Here is a 23,168-nt window from a genome sequence, read left to right on the forward strand (position 1 = left end):
CAGAAACATCAACATGTTAAAATATTGATATGGCCAGCATTGAAGACCATTTCTCCCCTTTTCCTTGAGCTTTAGCTAATCTCGAAATGACAGAGAAATATTGTGAAAACTAGTGTGCTGCAAACATTCTAAAATGGTTTGTCACCAGGGCTTGTTATGTTGACATTTTCTGTCCTCACACACTGGTGCTCCTACGGCACTCTTCTGGTGAGAACCTTTGGAGCTCCGCCCAAGCAAGGCATTAGATTTTTTTTGACGTATTGTTTGGCGCAGTGGTGGAAAAAGTACCCAATTTTCATACTTGAGTAAAAGTAAAGATACCTTAAAGGAAAAGGACTCGAGTTCAAGTGAAAGTCACCCAGTAAAATACTACATGAGTAAAAGTCTAAAAGTATTTGGTTTTAAATGTACTTAAGTATCAAAAGTAGAAGTATATATCATTAAAAAAAATCTTATATTAAGCAAACCAGACTGATTTCTTGTTTTTAAAATTTACGGATAGCCATGGGCACACTCCAACAACTGAGACATAATTTACAAACGAAGCATTGGTGTTTAGTGAGTCTGCCAGATCAGAGGCAGTAGGGATGACCAGGGATGTTCTCTTGATAAGTGTGTGAATTAGACATTTTTCCTGTCCTGCTAAGTATTAAACATGTAATGAGGGAATCCTGTTTTCCCGTTTTAGGGAATCCTGGTTCGCGACGAGGCTAACCACAGCATAACAGCATATCAGGTGATTGGTGACAGAACTGAAACTGACAGGGGTCACAAAACAGCCATAACTCAAGTACTGGATGAATGTAGCCTACTGTAATAGGGTTTGATATGCAACCCACTTCCTGGCAGCTCAACATCAGGAGGACTTTGGTATATCCATGATGTTTTTGTGTGTGTGTGTGTGTTTTCCACATGTTAGTCATGGGTGTTGATGATAGTAGTCTAGAATTAACTGCAGGGGGTTCATCACTACTCGTTCAGTACAGAGGCTCTGAGTGGAAAAGTAGTCCCTATGTCAGGGGGTTGGCACGGCTACAGACTGAAGGGCGGAGTCAAGACACAGAAACAAAAATTGAACCATTTTCTTGGCTTATGAATGGAAAGGCCCTTGTATGGTGAGTTAAACACCAATCAGATGTGCCGCCGATAGTGAATCTAGCTCTGGCTGGAAAGCAGATAAGGAAATTCACATGGGGATTGAGGAGTGCTCATCTTTTTCAAACAGCTTATTCACTTTTCCACAGTTTACGCTCTTTATCAACCTGTTACTGTCAGTGTCTCATACCTTCACACCTCCGTATCCCCATAGCAACGTGGTACAAACGTGTATGTGTTTGACGATACCTTTGGAACAAGAGGTGAATTACGTCTTATGCTCTTGTACCAATAGTAAAGTCTGACACATACGCGTACCAGTACCAATATTATTGTTATTTTAGCATTTCCATTTGAAGGAGTAATTATTATTTAGTGTGATAGTAAATGCTTCCTTCAATCAATTGTGTCCTTTCAGGAAAACTATGATATGTATGTGATTGAGAGCCTTTCTGTTAAGCTGAATTCAACTACAGTTGCTCTAACCCAAAATGGCATCGCCGAGCCGACCAAAAGGAAGTCAGCACCAGTTCCTTTTAAACGATGCCTATAGTTTCATGGCTACCTTTCTCCCCTCTCTCAAAAACAGGTTTGATGAGAGAGAAAGAATAGTCTCCTTGAATGCTCTGTCTGTGGAGCGTGCTGTGAGAAAGCCCCCTGTATCAACTAGCCAGCCTCCACCTTCCCTGGTCTCTTCCCAGTTACTGGCTCCCGACAGAGTCCATCGATTGAATTCACAGCTAAAATGTCACTCTGTCCAAGCAGAGAGAGAGAGAGAGAGAGAGAGAGAGAGAGAGAGAGAGAGAGAGAGAGAGAGAGAGAGAGAGAGAGAGAGAGAGAGAGAGAGAGAGAGAGAGAGAGAGAGAGAGAGAGAGAGAGAGAGAGAGAGAGAGAGAGAGAGAGAGAGAGAGAGAGAGAGAGAGAGAGAGAGAGAGAGAGAGAGAGAGAGAGAGAGAGAGAGAGAGAGAGAGAGAGAGAGAGAGAGAGAGAGAGAGAGAGAGAGAGAGAGAGAGAGAGAGAGAGAGAGAGAGAGAGAGAGAGAGGAGAGAGAGAGAGAGAGAGAGAGAGAGAGAGAACATTGAGAAAAAGAGGGCGTTAGAGGGAGAAAAGAGAGAGGTTGGGAGATAGGGAGAGGAGAGAGACGATAGCATCTGGAGGGCCAGAAGGATTCAGATGGGAAATCTAATTTCCTTACCAAACACAGCAGTGGATGGGCAGAGGAACACCATGGTTACCCCTGATACATATATATATATATATATATTAGGCATAAACTAATACCACCATTCTGAATGTTGACACTGAATGAAAGTGGTACTCCCTCAACAAGCTTTTTGTTTTGCTAAATATGACAGACAAAAGCCTACAAAAGCCTATTCCTGCTCTTTTCGCGCGATACACCAAATGTGTTTGATGTGTCATCATAGTGGTCTCTGACTTGTGGTCAGACTCGCTCAGGTGGAACAAACTTTAACTTTTTTCAATGCTGTCATTGACAGATTTTTTCCACAAGCATCCTTTCTGAATTTGAAAGTAATCTTCGAGGTAATCATCAAATTTTTCAAAATATCTACAATCTGGTTACACTATTTTAGCTGGTAATTGAGTAAAAGAAAAGCAGCCAACAAGTGCTAAGCATATGTGGGAACTCCATCAACACTGTTGGAAAACCATTCCAGGTGAAGCTGGTTGAGAGAATGCCAAAGCTATCATCAAGGCAAAAAAAAATGTTTGATTTGTTTAACACTTTTTTGGTTACTACATGATTCCATATGTGTTATTTAATAGTTTTGATGTCTTCACTATTATTCTACAATGTAGAAAATAGTAAAAAATAAAGAAAAATACTTGAATGAGTAGGTAGGTGTGTGCAAGTCAAGAAACAGCTTATTTTCTTAAAGTTCATAATGTCACGATTTCGAAGCTACAGTGCATTCAGAAAGTAATCAGACCCCTTGACTTCTTCCAAATTTTGTTACGTTACAGCCTTATTCTAAAATGGATGAAATATATTTTTCCCTCATCAATCTACACACAATACCCCATAGTGACGAAGCGAAAACATGTTTTTGACATTTTTGCAAATGTATTAAAAATAAAAAACAGAAATACCTTATTTACGTAAGTATTCAGACCCTTTGCTATGAGACTCGAAATTGAGCTCAGGTGAATCCTGTTTCCATTGATTATCCTTGATTGGAGTCCGCATGTGGTAAATTCAAATGATTGGACATGATTTGGAAAGGCACACACCTGTCTATATAAGGTCTCATAGTTGACAATGCATGTCAGAGCAAAAACCAAGCCTTGAGGTCGAAGGAATTGCCCCATAGAGCTCCGAGACAGGATTGCGTCGAGGCACAGATCTGCTGCATTGAAGGTCAGCAAGATCACAGTGGCTTCCTTCATTCTTAAATGGAAGAAGTTTGGAACCACTAAGACTCTTCCTAGAGCTGGCTGCCCGACCAAACTGAGAAATTGGGGAAGAAGTTCCTTGGTCAAGGAGGTGACCAAGAACCCGATGGTCACTATGACAGAGCTCCAGAGTTCCTCTTTGGAGATGGGAGAACCTTTCAGAAGGATATCCATCTCTGCAGCACTCCACCAATCAGACCTTTATGGTAGAGTGGCCAGACGGAAGTCACTTCTCAGTAAAAGGCACTTGACAGCCTGCTTGGAGTTTGCCAAAAGGCACCTGAAAGACCATCCCTAAGGTGAAGCATGGTGGTGGCAGCATCATGCTCTGGGGATGTTATTCAGTGGCAGGGACTGGGAGAGAGAGATCCTTGATGAAAACCTCAGGACCTCAGACTGTGGCGAAGGTTCACCAACGACCCTAAGTACACAGCGAAGACAACGCAGGATTGGCTTCGGGACAAGTCTCTGAATGTCCTTGAGTGGTCCAGCCAGAGTCCGGACTTGAACCCGATCGAACATCTCTGGAGAGACCTGAAAATATCTGTGCAGCACTGCTCCCCATCCAACCTGACAGAGCTTGAGAGGATCTGTAGAGAAGAATGGGAGAAGAAACTCCCCAAATACAGGTGTGCCAGGCTTGTAGCATCATACCCAAGAAGACTCGATACTGTAATCGCTGCCAAAGGTGCTTCAACAAAGTACTAAGTAAAGGGTCTGAATATGATCTACACTATTATTTTTCAAAAAGTCTGCCTTTTCCAGTCTGCTTAGTGAACAACAGGGGAGGGTGACCTGGAAAGTTGAAAACCTCAAATTTCACAATCCAACATGTCCGCCAGTCCAGAAAATCCAATACGCGTAGCAGATGCCGCTAGAGTGCTACCACAACAGAGGATGGGCCACAAGAGAGGAACTATGACACAGGACACCCCTATGTCCCCTATTGCTCAAATGACAAGATCATATTCTGTTTCAAATGGCTGAATGATTGATTCACCCACCCTTTTCACTACTCCCCTCTCTCCCACTGTTTGTCTGCTTCCTTTCATTAATTAATAGAATATATACTTTATTGTCCCTTTTTTGATTTCAGCCTAATCTTAACCCTCCCCAAAATGCACACATTCACGTGTATCACACACACACACAAGGTACAGGGTCAGCCATGGAGCAGCATCTATGGATGTAGATGTATATATGTAGGTTTATAATAATTACATTAATTGATTGCATATATATAACACCTTTCCAGATGCTCAAGTCCTTGTAAGGGGGGGAACACACCTCTAGAGCTATGCTGCAGTTTAGGGATATGCTACCTTACAAAAAATGCCTGAAATGCTTAATGGTGACATTTCAGGACAGGTGCAGGATCAACTCCAGTCTAAAATGGCCAATTGTTCTTTCTTTCTCTCCCAGGAGCGGTTTGAGGCCTTATTCAGGATCTATGACGAGCAGACGTCCTTCCAGATGTTCAAGAGCTTCAGGCGAGTCCGCATCAGCTTCAGCACTCCGGAGGCGGCCGCCCGCGCTCGTGTCGAGCTCCACGAGACCGAGTTCAACGGGAAGCAGCTCGAGCTTTACTTTGCCCAGGTGAGTGAACTCTTCCTGGTTTAAGGTTTGTTTTGCAATGGAAAACTAAAATGAATGTCTAGATTGGATAGTCCCTCCATTTTTCAGTGTTTCTTATTCAATTTGGTACCTAGTAAACACGACCCCAGGTGTTACAGAAGCCCCGTTTATACATGGTTCTAGTTTATACATGGTTCTAACATGCATCCTTTGTCCTGATCATTTCCACATTCTGATTGTGCCCACATTTTCAGACAGGTGAAGACGATTAAAAGACGCATTGTGAACTGTTTGAGATCAGATCTTCCTGACCACTTCCGGAGGTAGTCAGGCACGCATTGTGTTTCTGGATATCATGTGTAGATGGATCAGGACAGTTAAACCATTTAAATCATCATTATCCCACCTTATAAAAATCATTGACAGGTGGCACCATTGACTTATGCATCTTAAAATAAATAAATAAATATTATTTTTGAAATAATAGCTGTAAAATCATTTGCATACAGGGAGGGACCAGGAAATCTGGTCACAATCCAGACACTATTCCGCAACAAAGCCTCCTTCACTCACGCCGCCAAACTTACCCTAGTAATACGGACTATCCTACAGATCCTCGACTTCGCAAATTTGATGTAGTCTATCACAGTGCCATCCGTTTTGTTACCAAAGCGCCTTATACCACCCACCACTGCGACCTGTATGCTCTAGTCGGCTGGCCCTCGCTACATATTCATCGCCAGACCCACTGGCTCCAGGTCATTTATAAGTCTATGCTAGGTAAAGCTCCGCCTTATCTCAGCTCACTGGTCATGGTAACAACACCCACCCGTAGCACGCGCTCCAGCAGGTATACAGTGCCTTGCGAAAGTATTCGGCCCCCTTGAACTTTGCGACCTTTTCCACATTTCAGGCTTCAAACATAAAGATATAAAACTGTATTTTTTTGTGAAGAATCAACAACAAGTGGGACACAATCATGAAGTGGAACGACATTTATTGGATATTTCAAACTTTTTTAACAAATCAAAAACGGAATAATTGGGCGTGCTAAATTATTCAGCCCCTTTACTTTCAGTGCAGCAAACTCTCTCCAGAAGTTCAGTGAGGATCTCTGAATGATCCAATGTTGACCTAAATAACTAATGATGATAAATACAATCCACCTGTGTGTAATCAAGTCTCCGTATAAATGCACCTGCACTGTGATAGTCTCAGAGGTCCGTTAAAAGCGCAGAGAGCATCATGAAGAACAAGGAACACACCAGGCAGGTCCGAGATACTGTTGTGAAGAAGTTTAAAGCCGGATTTGGATACAAAAAGATTTCCCAAGCTTTAAACATCCCAAGGAGCACTGTGCAAGCGATAATATTGAAATGGAAGGAGTATCAGACCACTGCAAATCTACCGAATACTTTCGCAAGGCACTGTATCTCACTGGTCGTCCCCAAAGCCAACACCTCCATTGGCCGTCTTTCCTTCCAGTTCTCTGCTGCCAGTGACTGGAACGAATTGCAAAAATCGCGGAAGCTGGAGACTTACATTTCCCTCACTACCTTTAAACATCAGCTATCTGAGCAGCTAACCGATCGCTGCAGCTGTACATAGTCCATTTGTAAATAGCCCACCCAATCTACCTACCTCAGCCCCATATTGTTTTTATTTACTTTGCTGCTCTTTTGCACACCAGTATCACTACTTACACATCATCATCTGCTCATCATCATCTGCACATCTATCACCCCAGTGTTAATCTGCTGAATTTGAATTACTTTGCTACTATGGCCTATTTATTGCCTTACCACCTCATGCCATTTGCACACACTGTATATAGACCTGCTTTTTTTTCTATTGTGTTATTGACTGTAAGCTTGTTTATTCCATGTGTAACTCTGTGTTGTTGTTTCTGTCGCACTGCTTTGCTTTATCTTGGCCAGGTCGCATTTGTAAATGAGAACTATTTCTCAACTAGCTTACCTGGTTAAATAAAGGTGAAATACATGAAAAATAATTTTTAAAAAGACAGATATGAAACACATTTTAAAGTGTAGACATGTTTCAGAAAATGTGGGCACAATATCAGAATGAGGACAAGATCAGGACAGAAGGACACTTGTTAGCACCAGGTATAAATTATGCTAAAGCATAGACATTAAGACCAGTAGATAGTGATGTCATCCACGTATTCCTATGGAAAACTCCAGATGGCATGTGAAGCTGGAAATATGTGAATTTGAAGCTCGCCATATTGTGGAATGGAATGGCACCCCAAAATCACTAAGCATCATGGTGTAAGTGGCCGTAAGAATCAACCTATGGCATGAGGGGGTGAGCTTCCTCGTAGCCTGCTGGCCCTCGATTGGTCTATGTCAGCACGGGGTACTGTGTGACAACAAAATAGTAGTCAGAAAGGATCACTATTTAACCCATATGAGTCGAAGCCCTGTCTAAGCCGAGGTAGGGGAGGGGGGGTTCTACTATGATATAAGGAATTGTTTTAAGAAGGTCATACCAAGGATAATTTTGCTATTTGATTTTGTATAAAAAAGTATACTTTTTTATATAATTGGCTGACTGCTATTAGCCAATACAAACACATTGAATAACATATTCACTACATGGACTAACAGAATCTAAAGGAAATTTGTTCTGAAGTGTTTGTCCTCGATCTGAGAGATATAAGATTTTTTTTTTTTTTTTACATGTACAGTTGAAGTCTGAAGTTTACATACACTTAGGTTGGAGTCATTAAAACTCGTTTTTCAACCACTCCACACATTTCTTGTTAACAAACAATAGTTTTGGCAAGTCGGTTAGGACATCTACTTTGTGCATGACACAAGTAATTTTTCCAACAATTGTTTACAGGCAGATTATTTCACTTATAATTCACTGTATCCCAATTCCAGTGGGTCAGAAGTTTACATACACTAAGTTGACTGTGCATTTAAACAGCTTGGAAAATTCCAGAAAATGATTTCATGGCTTTAAAAGCTTCTGATAGGCTAATTGACATAATTTGAGTCAATTGGAGGTGTACCTGTGGATGTATTTCAAGGCCTGCCTTCAAACTCAGTGCTGCTTTGCTTCACATTATGGGAAAATCAAAAGAAATCAGCCAAGACCTCAGAAAATAAATTGTAGACCTCCACAAGTCTGGTTCATCCTTGGGAGCAATTTCCAAACGCCTGAAGGTACCACATTTATCTGTACAAACAATAGTACGCAAGTATAAACACCATGGGGTCACGCAGCCGTCATACCACTCAGGAAGGAGACGCGTTCTGGAGACGCATTTCTAGAGATGAACGAACTTTGGTGCGAGAAGTGCAAATCAATCCCAGAACAACAGCAAAGGACCTTGTGAAGATGCTGGAAGAAATAGGTTCAAAAGTATCTATAACCACAGTAAAACGAGTCCTATATCGACATAACCTGAAAGGCCACTCAGCAAGGAAGAAGCCACGGTTTGCAACTGCACATGTGGACAAATATCGTACTTTTTGGAGAAATGTCCTCTGGTCTGATGAAACCAAAATAGAACTGTTTGCTCATAATGACCATCGTTATGTTTGGAGGAAAAAGGGGGAGGCTTGCATGCCGAAGAAGACCATCCCAACCGTGAAGCACGGGGGTGGCAGCATCATGTTGTGAGGGTTCTTTGCTGCAGGAGGACTGGTGCACTTCACACAATAGGTGGCATCATGAGGCAGGACAATTATGTGGATATCTTGAAGCAACATCAGTCAGGAAGTTAAAGCTTGGTTGCAAATGGGTCTTCCAAATGGATAAATACCCTAAGCATACTTCCAAAGTTGTGGCAAAATGGATTAAGGACAACAAAGTCAAGGTATTGGAGTGGCCATCACAGTGCCCTGACCTAAATCCTATAGAAAATGTGTGTGCAGAACTGAAAAAGCGTGCTCTGTCAGGAGGAATGGGCCAAAATTCACCCAACTTATTGTGGGAAGCTTATGGAAGGCTACCCGAAATGTTTGACCCAAGTTAAACAATTTAAAGGCAATGCTACCAAATACTAATTGAGTGTATGTAAACTTCTGACCCACTGGGAATGTAATGAAAGAAATGAAAGCTGAAGTAAATCATTCTCTCTACTCTTATTCTGACATTTCACATTCTTAAAATAAAGTGGTGATCCTAACTGACCTAAGACAGGGAATTTTTTACTCTGATTAAATGTCAGGAATTGTGAAAAACTGAGTTTAAATCTATTTGGCTAAGGTGTATGTAAACTTCTGACTTCAACTGTATTTATCCCCATATTTCTGGCACTAAACAGTCTCCATACAGTGGGGCAAAAAAGTATTTAGTCAGCCACCAATTGTGCAAGTTCTCCCATTTAAAAAGATGAGAGAGGCCTGTAATTTTCATCATAGGTACACTTCAACTATGACTGACAAAATGAGAAGGAAAAAAATCCAGAAAATCACATTGCAGGATTTTTGATGAGTTTATTTGCAAATTATGGTGGAAAATAAGAATTTGGTCACCTACAAACAAGCAAGATTTCTGGCTCTCACAGACCTCACAGACTTCTTCTTTACGAGGCTCCTCTGTCCTCCACTCGTTACCTGTATTAATGGCACCTGTTTGAACTTGTTATCAGTATAAAAGACACCTGTCCACAACCTCAAACAGTCACACTCCAAACTACTATGGCCAAGACCAAAGAGCTGTCAAAGGACACCAGAAAGAAAGTTGTAGACCTGCACCAGGCTGGGAAGACTGAATCTGCAATAGGTAAGCAGCTTGGTTTGAAGAAATCAACTGTGGGAGCAATTATTAGGAAATGGAAGACAAACATGACCACTGATAATCTCCCTCGATCTGGGGCTCCACGCAAGATCTCACCCTGTGGTGTCAAAATGATCACAAGAACGGTGAGCAAAAATCCCAGAACCACACGGGGGGACCTAGTGAATGACCTGCAGAGAGCTGGGACCAAAGTAACAAAGCCTACCATCAGTAAAACACTACGCCGCCAGGGAATCAAATCCTGCAGTGCCAGACGTACAATATATATACAAAAGTATGTGGACACCCCTTCAAATGAGTGGATTTGGCTATTTCAGCCACAGCAGTTGCTGACAGGTGTATAAAATTGAGCACACAGCCATGCAATCTCCATGGCTCCAGACAAACATTATCAGTAGAATGGCCTCACTGAAGAGCTCAGTGACTCTGGAAGCAACGTAAGCACAAGAACTGTTCGTTGGTAACTTAATGTAATGGGTTTCCATGGCCGAGCGTCCGCACACAAGCCTAAGATCACCATGCGCAATGCCAAGCGTAGGCTGGAGTGGTGTAATGCTCGCCACCATTGAACTCTGGAGCAGTGGAAATGCGTCTGGAGTGATGAATCATGCTTCACCATCTGGCAGTCCGATGGACGAATCTGGGTTTGGCGGATGCCAGGAACATGCTACCTGCCTGAATGCATAGTGCCAACTGTAAATTTTGGTGGAGGAGGAATAATGGTCTGCGGCTGTTTTTCATGGTTCGGGCTAGGCCCCTTGGTTCCAGTGATGGGAAATCTTAATGCTTCAGCATACAATGACATTCTAGACGATTCTGTGCTTCCAACTTTGTGGCAGCAGTTTGGGGAAGGCACTTTCCTGTTTCAGTATGACGATGTCCCTGTGCACAAAGCAAGGTCCATACAGAAATGGTTTGTCGAGATCGGTGTGGAAGAACTTGACTGGCCTGCACAGAGCCCTGACCTCAACCCTATCGAATACCTTTGGGATGAATTGAAACGCTGAATTGAAACAGCAAAATCAGTGCCTGACCTCACGAATGCTCTTGTTGCTGAATGGAAGCAAGTCCCCACAGCAATGTTCCAACATCTAGTGGAAAGCCTTCCCAGAAGAGTAGAGGCTGTTATAGCAGTACTGGGGGGACCAACTCCATATTAATTCCCATGATTTTGGAATAAGATGTTTGACGAGCAGGTATCCACATACTTTTGGTTATGTAGTGTACTTCCATTAATCTTTTCAACTTGTACCGGGGACCTTCAGACAACTTTTTTTAGGACAACAACTGACATGTATTCGAGAGAGTGTCACCTTTCCACAGAGGGATCATGTTGGTGTGTAGCCCAAACTGTTTGACTGTTCGATTGTAGTCATAGAGCAAAACGGAGCACACCATCATGTTTCGTGAGAGTCTTCCCTTTCCATAGAGTAGTCATAATAGTTTGTAGGCCAAACAGTTCCGGATGCTATAAATGATTTTGTGATAAGACCTATATTCAGGATAACTCATGGTCTGACAAAGACCGCTCTCTGTCAAATTTCACCGCAGATGCGGAAGTGTGACTCATCCAATGCAAAGAAACAGATATCTCTAGCTTAAACTGACAGATTTTTATGGGGATTTATGTATTATACTAATTATACTGAACAAAAATATAAACGCAAAATGTAAAGTGTTGGTCCCCTGTTTCATGAGCTGAAATAAAAGATCCCAGAAATGTTTCCATACGCACACAAAGCTTATTTCTCTCATATTTTGTGGACACATTTGTTTACATTCCTGTTAGTGAGCATTTTGCTTTGCCAAGATAATCCATCCACCAGGTGTGGCATATCAAGAAGCTGATTAAACAGCATGATCATTACACAGGTGCTCCTTGTGCTGGTGACAATAAAAGATCACTCTAAAATGTGCAGTTTTGTCACACAACATTTTGCCACAGATGTCTCAAGATTTGAGGGAGCATGCAATTGGCATGCTGACTGCAAGAATGTCCACCAGAGCTGTTGCCAGACAATTCGTTGTTCATTTCTCTACCATAAGCCGCCTCGAATGTAGTTTTAGAGAATTTGGCAGTACATCCAACCGGCCTCACAACCGCAGACCACGTGTAACCACGCCAGCCCAGGACCTCCACATCTGGCTTATTCACCTGCGGGATAGTCTGAGACCAACCACCAGGACAGCTGATAAAACTGAGGAGTATTTTGTGACTTCACACTCAAGACCAGACACCGGGGGCCTGCACTTACATTTTACACTTTAGTAATTAAGTAGACTCTCTCATCCAGAAGACTTATAGGACTAATTAGGGTTGAGATTTTTCACCTAGTCGGCTCTGGGATTCTTACCAGCGACCTTTTGGTTACTGGCCCAACGCTCTTAACCGCTAGGCTACCTGCCACACGTCAGTACACTGTATCCTCCGGTACATACCTTACTTTACTGTACTCTCCAACGCTGTGTGAGGAAGTGATTTGCTCATCCCAAATGTTCACACCGTCCATGGCCCCGACAACAAAAAACATACACTCTGCTATCGTGAATGCACTTTCTGTAATTGTTGTAATCAACTGCTTAGAGTGATCAAATCGTCCAGAACAAATGTGATCACTGTATGTGGAGTGCAATGTACTACGAAGATGGAGCCGGCACATGCCATTGGCAGCTGCTCCCATTAAGTACTTTCCCAAGTACTTTATTTGCACTGGTTCCACGAGAGAGATGTTTCAAATGCAATATACAAGACACATAGCCTTGTGGTGCAGGTTGAATCAAAGCACTCTGGAGCAGCATATTTGTGTGCAGCCTTTCTTTCTCTATTTCTATACTGTACTCTCCCCATTGAGAATGTAGTGGCCTCTGAGCTAGACCTGACCTCGTCCTCCACTCACAATGGGTTCAGGTCCCTCAGTCTGAGGTTTTTCTGAAGGGGTGTCATTAATTCCACATTTTTTCCCTTTTGTGTCATTGCAAGTGTGTGTGTCTTTGTATGTCTCTCTACAGGCATTGTGTATGTGTGCGTGAGTGTGTTCTGTGTTTGTGCGTGAGTGTGTGTAGTCGGGCATGCGTCCTTGTGTGTATTGTGGGTGTGTGTGTTTGTGTGAGTGAGTGAGTGAGTGAGTGGGTTCTGCTAATGACTATGCTCCTTGGTTGTGCTCAGCATGTGTTTGTTCGGAGTGTGTTTTCTACGTAGGTGGGCAGCTAAGGGGACTAACCATGTCACAACTTCCGCCGATGTCGGTTCCTCTCCTTGTTCGGGCGGCGTTCAGCGGTCGACGTCACCGGTTTTCTAGCCATCGCTGATCCACCTTTCATTTTCCATTTGTTTTGTCTTGTTTTCCCACACACCTGGTTTACATTCCCTCATTTCGTGACATGTATATAACCCTCTGTTCCCCCCATGTCTGTGTGTGGAATTGTTTGTTGTAAAGTGTTTTGTGCACTTCAGACTGGTTTGCGACGGGTTATTTCAACCCATATTTTGTTGTCCTGGGTGCCGTTGGTTTTGCATCATTAAACTGCTCCAGTTATTACCCAGTTCTGCTCTCCTGTGCCTGACTTCCCTGCAGCCAGTTTACACACCTCTTACAAACCAAGGTGTTAGGGATGGGCATTTGACATTTTTACTCACTTTTTTTGTGTGCAACAATGCCTCATATATCATAAACATTACAGGGAACAAATCATAATTGCTAAATTGCCCCATATATATTCAGCCAATCAAAAAAGCAAGTGCCATTTAAGATGAATTTATTGAAACCGTAATATCAACTGGTTATATTGTATAGTGAAACACAATCTTCAAAAAGGCAGTAACCTCAGTGGATTGTAGAAGCCTATGGCTGTGCAATGGCATAACCTTGTTTTGTTAATTGAGCAGACAAGAAGCTCTTATTTTCCAAGGCCTTATCACAGTCAAGACAAACCTATTTCATATTTTTTTAAAACCATGATGTAATATAACAGAATAAAATAGAACATACTTTTTTCCCCTCCAAATTAAACAAGTTGCCAGTGCGATGTGAAATGCATCTCGCGCATCTGGGACGTTCTTTCTCACAGGGTGATCATTTGAAGCAGGGCTCAGTTTGGTGAGTTGAAAGACACATTTTTTTTCAGGGTTACAAACCAAAATGTGTCTACAGTTCGATATAGTTTATTCTGTCTGTTCGTTGGAATTTTCAAAAAGGATGAACAATTCCACATTGAACGCTGCATGATGATGAATTACCTATGTAGGCCTATGCTTAATGATTCTGATTTTAAAAAATACACTCTGTCTTTATCCAACTAGAGTTTTTGCTTATTTTCAGTGTGGAATCTGTCTATGGGTTATAGCCGAGGCTAACCAATCGGGAAATGGCACTAGCAGTGGGCAAAGTAGCCTAAGAGGAAAATAGACGGGAAGCATTTATTCCAAAACTGCAGCTCATTGTTGGAACACATATTTTCCTACTTCAATCAACCAGTCCATTTTCAATTTGTAATGAAACTGTCGTCATTTGGCAAGGAATGTAGCTTGTGTAGTATCCCATCAGTTAGATGCATTTATCTCTGTATGCGTAACAGGAGCTTGTGTGCGCACTCAGCACACGTGTGTAGAGGGAGCGGTCGGAACGCAATTGAGTGAATGAGACATGGAGGAGAAAGGAAATGTAGGGAGAAGAACTGTCTAATGCTTGGCTTGGTTTCTTTTTTTTGTTGTTGTGCCCTGCAAATGCACATGTACAAATGGAACACTAGAGTCAAAGCAAATTAACATCGTCATCAAGACAAAATGTATTTTTTTCAGACAGGCACTAAGCACATTCCACCAAATAATTATACAGTATTTGAAAAAAAAAAGGGATCTCTGGTTAAAAAAATCGAACTTTGACGTCCGTTTGAGTACTCGATTACTCTTGTCCATCTCTACATCGAGTGTGTGTATTATATAGATATGATCCAGTACATAGTGTTCCAACAGGAAGAGCCAACAAGAAGAGAACACAGTGTGCTTCCTATACAACAGCAGCCGGGGTGTATTCATTAATGCACAACGTATCTTTAATGTTTTCTACTTTAATGTTTCCAGCATTGCAATGTTTTAAAATTTTTCCATGGTGTGTCCAAATGAACATGATCCGTTCTGTCATGCCCCCCTGTCTCCTCTCCTCCTCTCTCCCCCTCTATAGGTTCAGAACTCTGGGGAGGACATAGACAAGTCGTACCTGGCCCCTCCCGCGCCCGTCAAACAGTTCCTCATCTCGCCCCCCGCCTCGCCGGCCGTGGGCTGGAGCCAGAGCGAAGACGCAACGCCCGTCATCAACTACGACCTGCTGTGTGCTGTGGCCAAGCTAGGCCCAGGTCAGTACACACACACTTTACACACACACTCTTGTGCACACACACACACACATATAAATACATATATAGACACATACACAAATGCACGCACACATACGTACACATAAATACACAACATTTAGCAAGCACACACACACTCTACCCTTTTATAAACATTTACTCAAATTGTTAACTGAACTGAGTTCACCAGCTTTATCTGCTGTGGTATCGTGAGAATTATAGGACAACAGTAAGGTCACAAAAAGGGCACCAATAAACATTCAAGCATACAATTGCTTTGTGCGGCATGCTGGGTGGTTGACGAAGTATGAATGTCCATCAGAAAAAGAGATGAATCCTCAGACGATATATTATGTTCCCTCATGCCTCTCTCTTATGGCATCCGTTTGCAGGCAGAAGGTGACCTTTGAGAGATGCCAGCCATATCAAACAGGGAGTAATGACACCTGTGTTTGGCGTAATGACACCTGTGTTCTTTCATACTGGGGTCAGGAGGGTCACATTGTTTACTAGGTCACCAAGCTCCCAGGATTCTTCACTGTGTGCGTCCCAGTAACATGTCCTTTCTTCTCATGTGTGCGCCCATACACAACTCCCCACAAATGTTAAAGCATTGGGCTCGAGGGAGTTTCCACTGTTATTCTTACGCAAGTTATTTCCTTCCATGAAGGGAAGGGAACCAACAATTTGCACACTTCAGGAGGAAGGACAGATTCATTGTTTATGATGCTAAAGACCCTTGTCATCTGTAAAAAGGAGACCCTTCTAAGATATGGTCGTCAGTTACACCATAATATGTTTTTAATAGGCCCACGTGACCTGATCCAAGAAAAACTCCTGGCCTGTTGTCAGGAAAAGGTCTGGTCCCTAGTTATATTATAGGTGTGTGTTCTTCACTCTACATGTGTGTCAATAAGTTTGTGTGTGAAGTGTCTTTTCATCCAGACATCAGGACATGCAGTACCATTTTGAGTGCTTCTCTTATAGTCTACCAGGGAACATTAAGGGCTGTTAAACGAGATATAGCCTATGCCATTTAGCCTCTGACATGGCTTAATTTCAAATGCACCACCACAACCCCCTCTAAATGCATTACAAGAACAATCATGATTCCTACATTACAAGATTTACCATGTTGAAGCCCAGACCACTGCTGCACTCACTGTTACTATGGTAACAGGAGGAGGCATCAGGAAATAGAGCTGATTGGGCTTCTTTAGCCTGCCTCGGGTTCAGATTAGTGCTTTGCTGCAGCGTGGCGCCCTACCACTCTCTGCTGGCCGCCTATGGTAGTGACCCTCCCGGGACAAAATAGGGCCTTGTTTTTCCTGTCAGACAGTGGTGTGGGAAACCTCTTATCACGTTTCCCTCTGCCCTGTCTGGTCTTCATGGCAACCGTGATACAATCTGCATGCGTATTTGAGGGCAGTTGTGATGTGAGCATTGGTGTTGCCTAGTCGGTATTAAATAGAACATTGAGGCCCTGCCCACCTATGGGAAAACAACATGTGGTTACCTTGGTTACCCAATTGGCTCACAGCAAAAACAAACAACCTTTTTCAGACACAATTTTATTGTTTTATGCTTGTTTTAGTCAATATCAAAACTACATTTAAGAAATGTACAAAATGTCTAGATTACTTTTCAACATTGCCTGCTCCCAAGCATTTTCACTACTTAGAAAAATGTAATATTGTGGGGCTTTCTTCATGCTTTTTTCATGACGGTGCCAACTTTAAGCCACGTGGGGGCTTCCTTCATGCCCCTTTTCATGACGGTGCTTACATTAAGCCACGTGAGTGCTAGCTATCTACCAAGCAGAGCTTTAAGCTGTTGAAGAGGATGGGCAGGCCCCCTGGTCATGGCATTCTGCCAGGGTATGGAGTCCCTACATAAGACATTGCAGTAACTCCTTGTATCTTCCAAAGGTGGCTCCTTACAGGGAGACAGCATTGTGGAGCTGGTCTGAGTCTGCTGGGTCAGTCATGGCCAGTTCGTACTACCAGAACTGAGGATAAGACCCAGATGCAGACAGCTAGAGTCACAGATGTTTACTGACCCAAATAGGGGGCAGGCAAAAGACAGGTCAAAGGCAGGCAGAGGTCCGTAATCCAGGTCAGTGTCAATAAGGTACAGAACAGCAGGCAGGGTCAGGACAGGCAGAATGGTCAGAACCGACGAACTGGCAACAGACAAACAGAGAACACAGGTATAAATGCACTGGAGATAATGAGGAAGATGGGCAACACCTGGAGGGGGGTGGAGACAAGCACAAAGACAGGTGAAACAGATCAGGGTGTGAAAGTACCCTACAATTACATCTGCAACCATGTGCATGTGAGTAATAAACTAATCTAAAAACGAATATATTCTAATCTAGCCAAGACCAACAACACAAACATAAAGACTATAAAGCTACAAATAGTAAGTGGAGATACAAACAGACGATACTAAACAAGCTATGATTAAATGTTTTCCACACACATAGCTATGTGTAGCTTACTTGGACACTGTGTCCCCACTTTCCCACTCTTCCACACCGAATAGCTTGAAGCCAGAAGGCTATTCTCGTAGGCTCTATTTCCTTACGTGGACGCATTGCGAACCAATGGTCAGGATTTTTTACCTGTTTACACTCACATTGAACAACCCAGCAGCTTTTCTGGAAGGTTTGACAATTCTGTATAGCAAAAGATCGACGACGAAGTTGGCTCTTTTACAATGGGGGTCAATGGGAAAGAATGTTTGTTTTTCCAAATTTGTGGGTGTGGTTGAGGAGAATTCCTTCTTATGACACGAATACCGAAGTATATAAAATCTTGATATCTGTATTATTCCACCTCTATTTGATATATTATACTGGCTGTATATTTGAAGAATCATGTAACGTTAGTAACATTTGTTCCATGCCATCTAACATTTATAACGTGTTATATATTCTCTAGTAGCCAATTCACTAGTTGTTTGGCACATGATAGCAACAGACAGTTTGATCCTATCCTATCTTGCAGTACATTTCATTTGGCTGCAGCCAGCCAGTGTTGCAACAGCTGATAACTTTGGCCATTGGGAACCACCGGTCATTGCAGGGGAGTTCCGTCTGTCAGGAAGGGTTCTACATGGACCCCTGAAGAGTTCTACCTGGAACCAAAAGGGGTTCTTCAAAGAGTTATCTTATGGGTACAGCTGAAGAACCCTTTTAGGTTCTAGAGAGAACCATTTTTTCCTGGCTTTTGCATCTGTTCCTGGAGTGGGTTGACTCGCTTCAATCTGCTTCAGTGGGAGATCCGACATTCAGGGGCTCATCTAATCAAAATATTTAAACTGGAATGCTGATGTAGGCCTGTTGATGCATGTGTAGCACTGTAAAGGCAAATAAAGTCTGGTATATTAGTCTCTCTTTTTTTTCTCTCCCTCACTCTCTTTCTCTCCCTTTCTCTCCCTCCCTGTCTCTCTCCTCCCCCCCTCCATCCTTCCCTCCCCACTCCCTCTCTAGGGGAGAATTATGAGCTGCACGCGGGCACGGAGTCGACCCCCAGTGTGGTCGTGCAGGTGTGCGACAGCGACGCCGAAGACGACAACAACGCCGAAGCGCGCCCCAAGCAGAAACAGCAGATTGTCCAAACCCGGCGCCCCGACGGACCACCGCAAGTCCTCAACTAGGACCCTCCACTTCGGACCCCACTCCTACGACCCCCCCAAAACACACACCTAGACCTGTCTTCTCTGTCTCTGCACTCGCAGAGACACAACGAGACAACGCCCCTCATTTCAATTCAACCAAAAACAAACAAACGACAAACATTTGGTGGTGTTTGTGGACGGAGCGTGGCTATTGGATGGAATGAGGCGGCCTGGCCTGTATGGATGATGGAGGATGGATGAGATTCACACGCACACTCATCACACTCAAAGGAAAGAGCGGGAGGGATAACGGAACCCTTGACCCTAACTCAGCCAGGGGCGGTAATGTAACACCGTGTCCCCCCTAAAGCAGGCACACTGTCATAGAATCATACACTCAGCTCTCATATGTGCTAGTACTGTAGTAGTTCCGCTAGTCTGACCTCTCCTTCTTCTTTCCTTCATTTCCGTCATCGGTTAGTTGTGTGCAATGGACTTCGGGGACATGCAATACCTCCGAAGAGAGATTTTGGTTGTTTACATCGGTTCTTCTTCTGCTCTTTTATCATATCAGCCGATTGGTTGTCTCTGCTATCACAGGAATCAGGAGTGATTGCCTGGTATTCCTCTCGTCTGCATGTATATATGAGTTCTTATGAGAAAAATACTTACTACAGAGACTCAAACACTAAACTACTGTACGAAGCAAAGGAACCTATCGAGGTCACACACGACATAACAAAAGGTCGCCATGTGGTAACAACAAACTTGCGGTGGTGTTTGCACTTTCTTTTTTTGGTTCTGCTTCTGTCGTTCTTTTTTAAATTTTTATCAGAGATGTGTATGTTGGTTTTTGCTGAACTAGATGTGTGTTCTTCCTCTTAACATGTATTTTATACCACAAACGATCGTTTATTTTTGCATGCTTACTTACTATAGTCAGCAGCTGAGGCGTTCTATACTGGTCCAGACGACAGGGAAATGGAATGACGCTTTTGACGACACGCATATCTATAATTTTATAGTGTCAAGTGAGAGGGGAAAAGGCTGGCTGAGCAAGATATAAGACTGAGAGTGAAACGAAACCTTTACAGTGTGAGTAAAGGCCTAAGAGTAGGTCTCTCTTAAAGCCTAATAGTTGGGATTTAGGATAGGAGTAAAGCGTTAATCTTCAAGAGTGTCAATGTTTTTTCAGGGGGCATTTTTATGATTCCCATCTTTCCGGTAATGGTTTTTGGTTCTTGTTATGATATCAACCCAGTTTATATATATATATATATATATGTCTTTTCTTCTTCTGAGACCTATATTGCTCGTTTTGCACTGAAAATCTCGAGATCTCTGGAGCTACACTGAAGGAAGGTCCTGAATTTCCTCTGTCAGCTCTTGAGCGTTTAAGGCCGCTTCTTCGTTCTCGCTGTAAATAGCTGAATAGTCAGTAGGTTGAAATAGTCCATTAGGTTTTAATGATTGACATTAAGCGTTGCTGAGAAAGTGAAAATTGTTAATTGGCCTCCTTGCCTCTGGAGATATCAACCAACGCCTTCGTCTCACCTTGCAGTCACAACGCAAATCATTAGAAACTCAAGAATCTTAAGAGAAAGCATTGATTTGATTCACTCCAATTTGGAATACTGCTGCATTCACAGTTGTTACTTTCCTCCTCCAAAAAAAAAGCTATTACCAACTCCTAAATAAATAAAGTGTGCTTTTAGCCATTTAGCCAATTATTTTCAGAGTAACTATTTCCAGAATGTTTGATTTTTCTCCCCACTATGCACCTTGAATAAAAGAATATGTTATGCCAAGTGTCTGTCATTACAATGATTTCATGCCATAAAAAGTCCTTATGTTTTTGTTTTGTCACAGAAACATACTCCATATAGTGAGAATAGTCGAATACAGACTATTCCATGTCGAGTCCTTGATTTTATTCCCATCCTGAAAAGGTGTTTTGAATCTAGTCAGGTTTTTTTTCTTCTAAATTAAAGCCCAACCATTGAGGTGGAGTGTTCCAAGTGTTCAATACAGTACATTTGGCCTCAGTGGTGAACGTAAACCTTATCCGTGTTAGAAAGCATTAAAAATGCATTATGGTCTCTGCATGCGAGCACTTTTTCTGCATTTTCTTTTTATCCTTGTAAGATGCAGTCTTGCTAGAGAGAACGCTCCTCATCGACATTCTTTTTGTCTGTTATTTTTTTTATCTTCTGTTTTTCAAGATGAACACCTGGGAAGCCTTCTCACCAACAGAGCAGTGTGAGTCCCGACTCTCAAATGATCTGAATTCCACCTCTCGCTAATGGGGTTTTGAAGGCTCGGGAGTCCTTTGGATATAAGTGTACCACTGAATAGGTGTGGAAGGAAGAACAGGGAAACTTGTCTTTTGACAGGATAGATTGGTTGCAACCACAGAACGAATGTGTGTTTTTGTTTCAGGACTTGTCTTCTGGAACATACTTCCATGTGCAAAGCGTTGTCCTTTCAGAGGTGACTTCTAAAAACGAAGCCGGCAGCAAGTGTTGAAACGCACCATAATGGCATAAGCAGTTTTTAGTTGTGCTGACTGGTGAAAATATTGATGATTGATGACAATGGCGATGATTATGTTGATGATGCTTATCTGATGTTTTTTACAGTCTTTGAAACTGGGTGCATTTTTGGTCACTGTTGAAAAGAGAAAACGTATATTTATGTATATATGCCAAGTGTTTTTGTTGCCGAGACCAGTTCCAGCGTGCATCAAAAAAATTGTGGCTTCTACTTTTATGTTGATGTGAAGATTTTTAAAAAACGAAGTCCTGAAATGCTCGATCAAATCAATTCTCATTGCGTCGTGTTGAAAATTGACTCTGTTTGAATGTTTTTTTTGGAAAGTCTACAATACAAAAAGGTCAATACCGTCCGTTATTGTTGTATACTGTTCTGTTGAAATCTGAATATTGTGTATTGTACTGTAGTTATCCAAAAAAACTAAGTAGCAATCAAGCAATAATTTACAGTTATATACTGGTATCTGTATTTCATGTTATGTACTAATTTCCAGAGTGGTTTTCTCTGACTGTTACAACAGTACTTGCTTATTTGTGTAGTATGATTGTCATTTGTTTCACATAGAGAAATATATAAAGAACTATTCTTAAAGAAGTTTGGAGTTTGTGTGTTTTTTAAGTTCCGGTATGATGTATTTTTTCCTTCTGCTCTGAATGTATCTTCAAATATTTCACATATAGTATAGTACTTGTACTATATACTACCAGTGGTGGGAAAAGTACCCAATTATCATACTTGAGTAAAAGTAAAGATACCTTAAAAGAAAATGATTCAAGTAAAAGTGAAAGTCACCCAGTAAAATGCTAGTTCAGAAAAAGTAAAAAAGTATTTGTTTTTAAGTATACTTAAGTTTTAAAAGTAAATGTAATTGCTAGAATATACTTAAGTATCAAAAGTAAAAGCATAAATCATTCCAAATTCCTTATATTAAGCAAACCAGACAGCATCATTTTCTTTCTTTTTTTAATTTACTGATAGCCACTCCAACATCCTTTACAAACAAAACATTTGTGTTTAGTGAGTCCGCCAGATCAGAGGCAGTAGGGATTACCAGGGATGTTCTCTTGATAACTGAATTGGACCATTTTCCTGTCCTACTAAGCATTCAAAGTGTAACAATTATTTTAGGGTGTCAGGGAAAATGTATGGAGTAAAAAGTACATTAGGACTGTAGTGAAGTAAAAGTTGTCAAAAATATAAATAGTAAAGTACAGATACCCCAGGAAACGATTTAAGTTAAGTAGTACTTTAAAGTAAATATACTTAAGTACTTTACACCGCTGTACAGTATACTACTAAACTATAGTACTACTGCAAATATACTGCTACAAGTATAACGTGAAAGATGGATCACATTTCATGTTTTGAACCAGTAGCTGCTGCACAGACAGTCAACAGTGCCAACTGTTCTCTTGTTTGAAGGTCAATATTGTCATGGTTAACCTTTTCAATCGCTTTCATACTTAACAGTTAGTTAGCCCACTACCTGAATGTCTTTTCTAAAGTGACTGAATTCTCAATGGATTGATTACTCTTAAGCTGAACATCAAAAAGTCTTTAGCACTGCAGTGCAGTGTCTGGTAGAACTATCCGGATGACTCAGTCTTTTTAAACCTTGTTGTATCAACACTGTCATGAATGAAACAAGAACTTTTTTTTTAGATTCAATTCATATTCAGATACATTTCCCAACACATTTTTTCACAGAAGGATTTTTCACAGATGCTCAATTCACAGGAAGAAATATGTATGTAAACAAATCTGTCCTACTTGTTACA

General features: G+C 41.8%; 1 protein-coding gene across 1 annotated transcript in view; it reads left to right on the plus strand.

Annotated features, from left to right (window-relative positions):
- Positions 1-21,984, plus strand: part of LOC109878155 (calcipressin-2) — a 46,031-nt gene extending 24,047 nt beyond the window's left edge. The window contains exons 2-4 of the mRNA XM_031788424.1: positions 4,933-5,106; positions 15,042-15,213; positions 18,710-21,984. Coding sequence (XP_031644284.1) covers positions 4,933-5,106; positions 15,042-15,213; positions 18,710-18,876 — 513 coding nt within the window. The 3' untranslated portion in view covers positions 18,877-21,984. The remainder of the gene's footprint in view (positions 1-4,932; positions 5,107-15,041; positions 15,214-18,709) is intronic.
- Positions 21,985-23,168: the final 1,184 nt, after the last annotated feature.

Source organism: Oncorhynchus kisutch, linkage group LG14, assembly GCF_002021735.2.
Source record: "Oncorhynchus kisutch isolate 150728-3 linkage group LG14, Okis_V2, whole genome shotgun sequence".
NCBI classification, from domain to species: domain Eukaryota; kingdom Metazoa; phylum Chordata; class Actinopteri; order Salmoniformes; family Salmonidae; genus Oncorhynchus; species Oncorhynchus kisutch.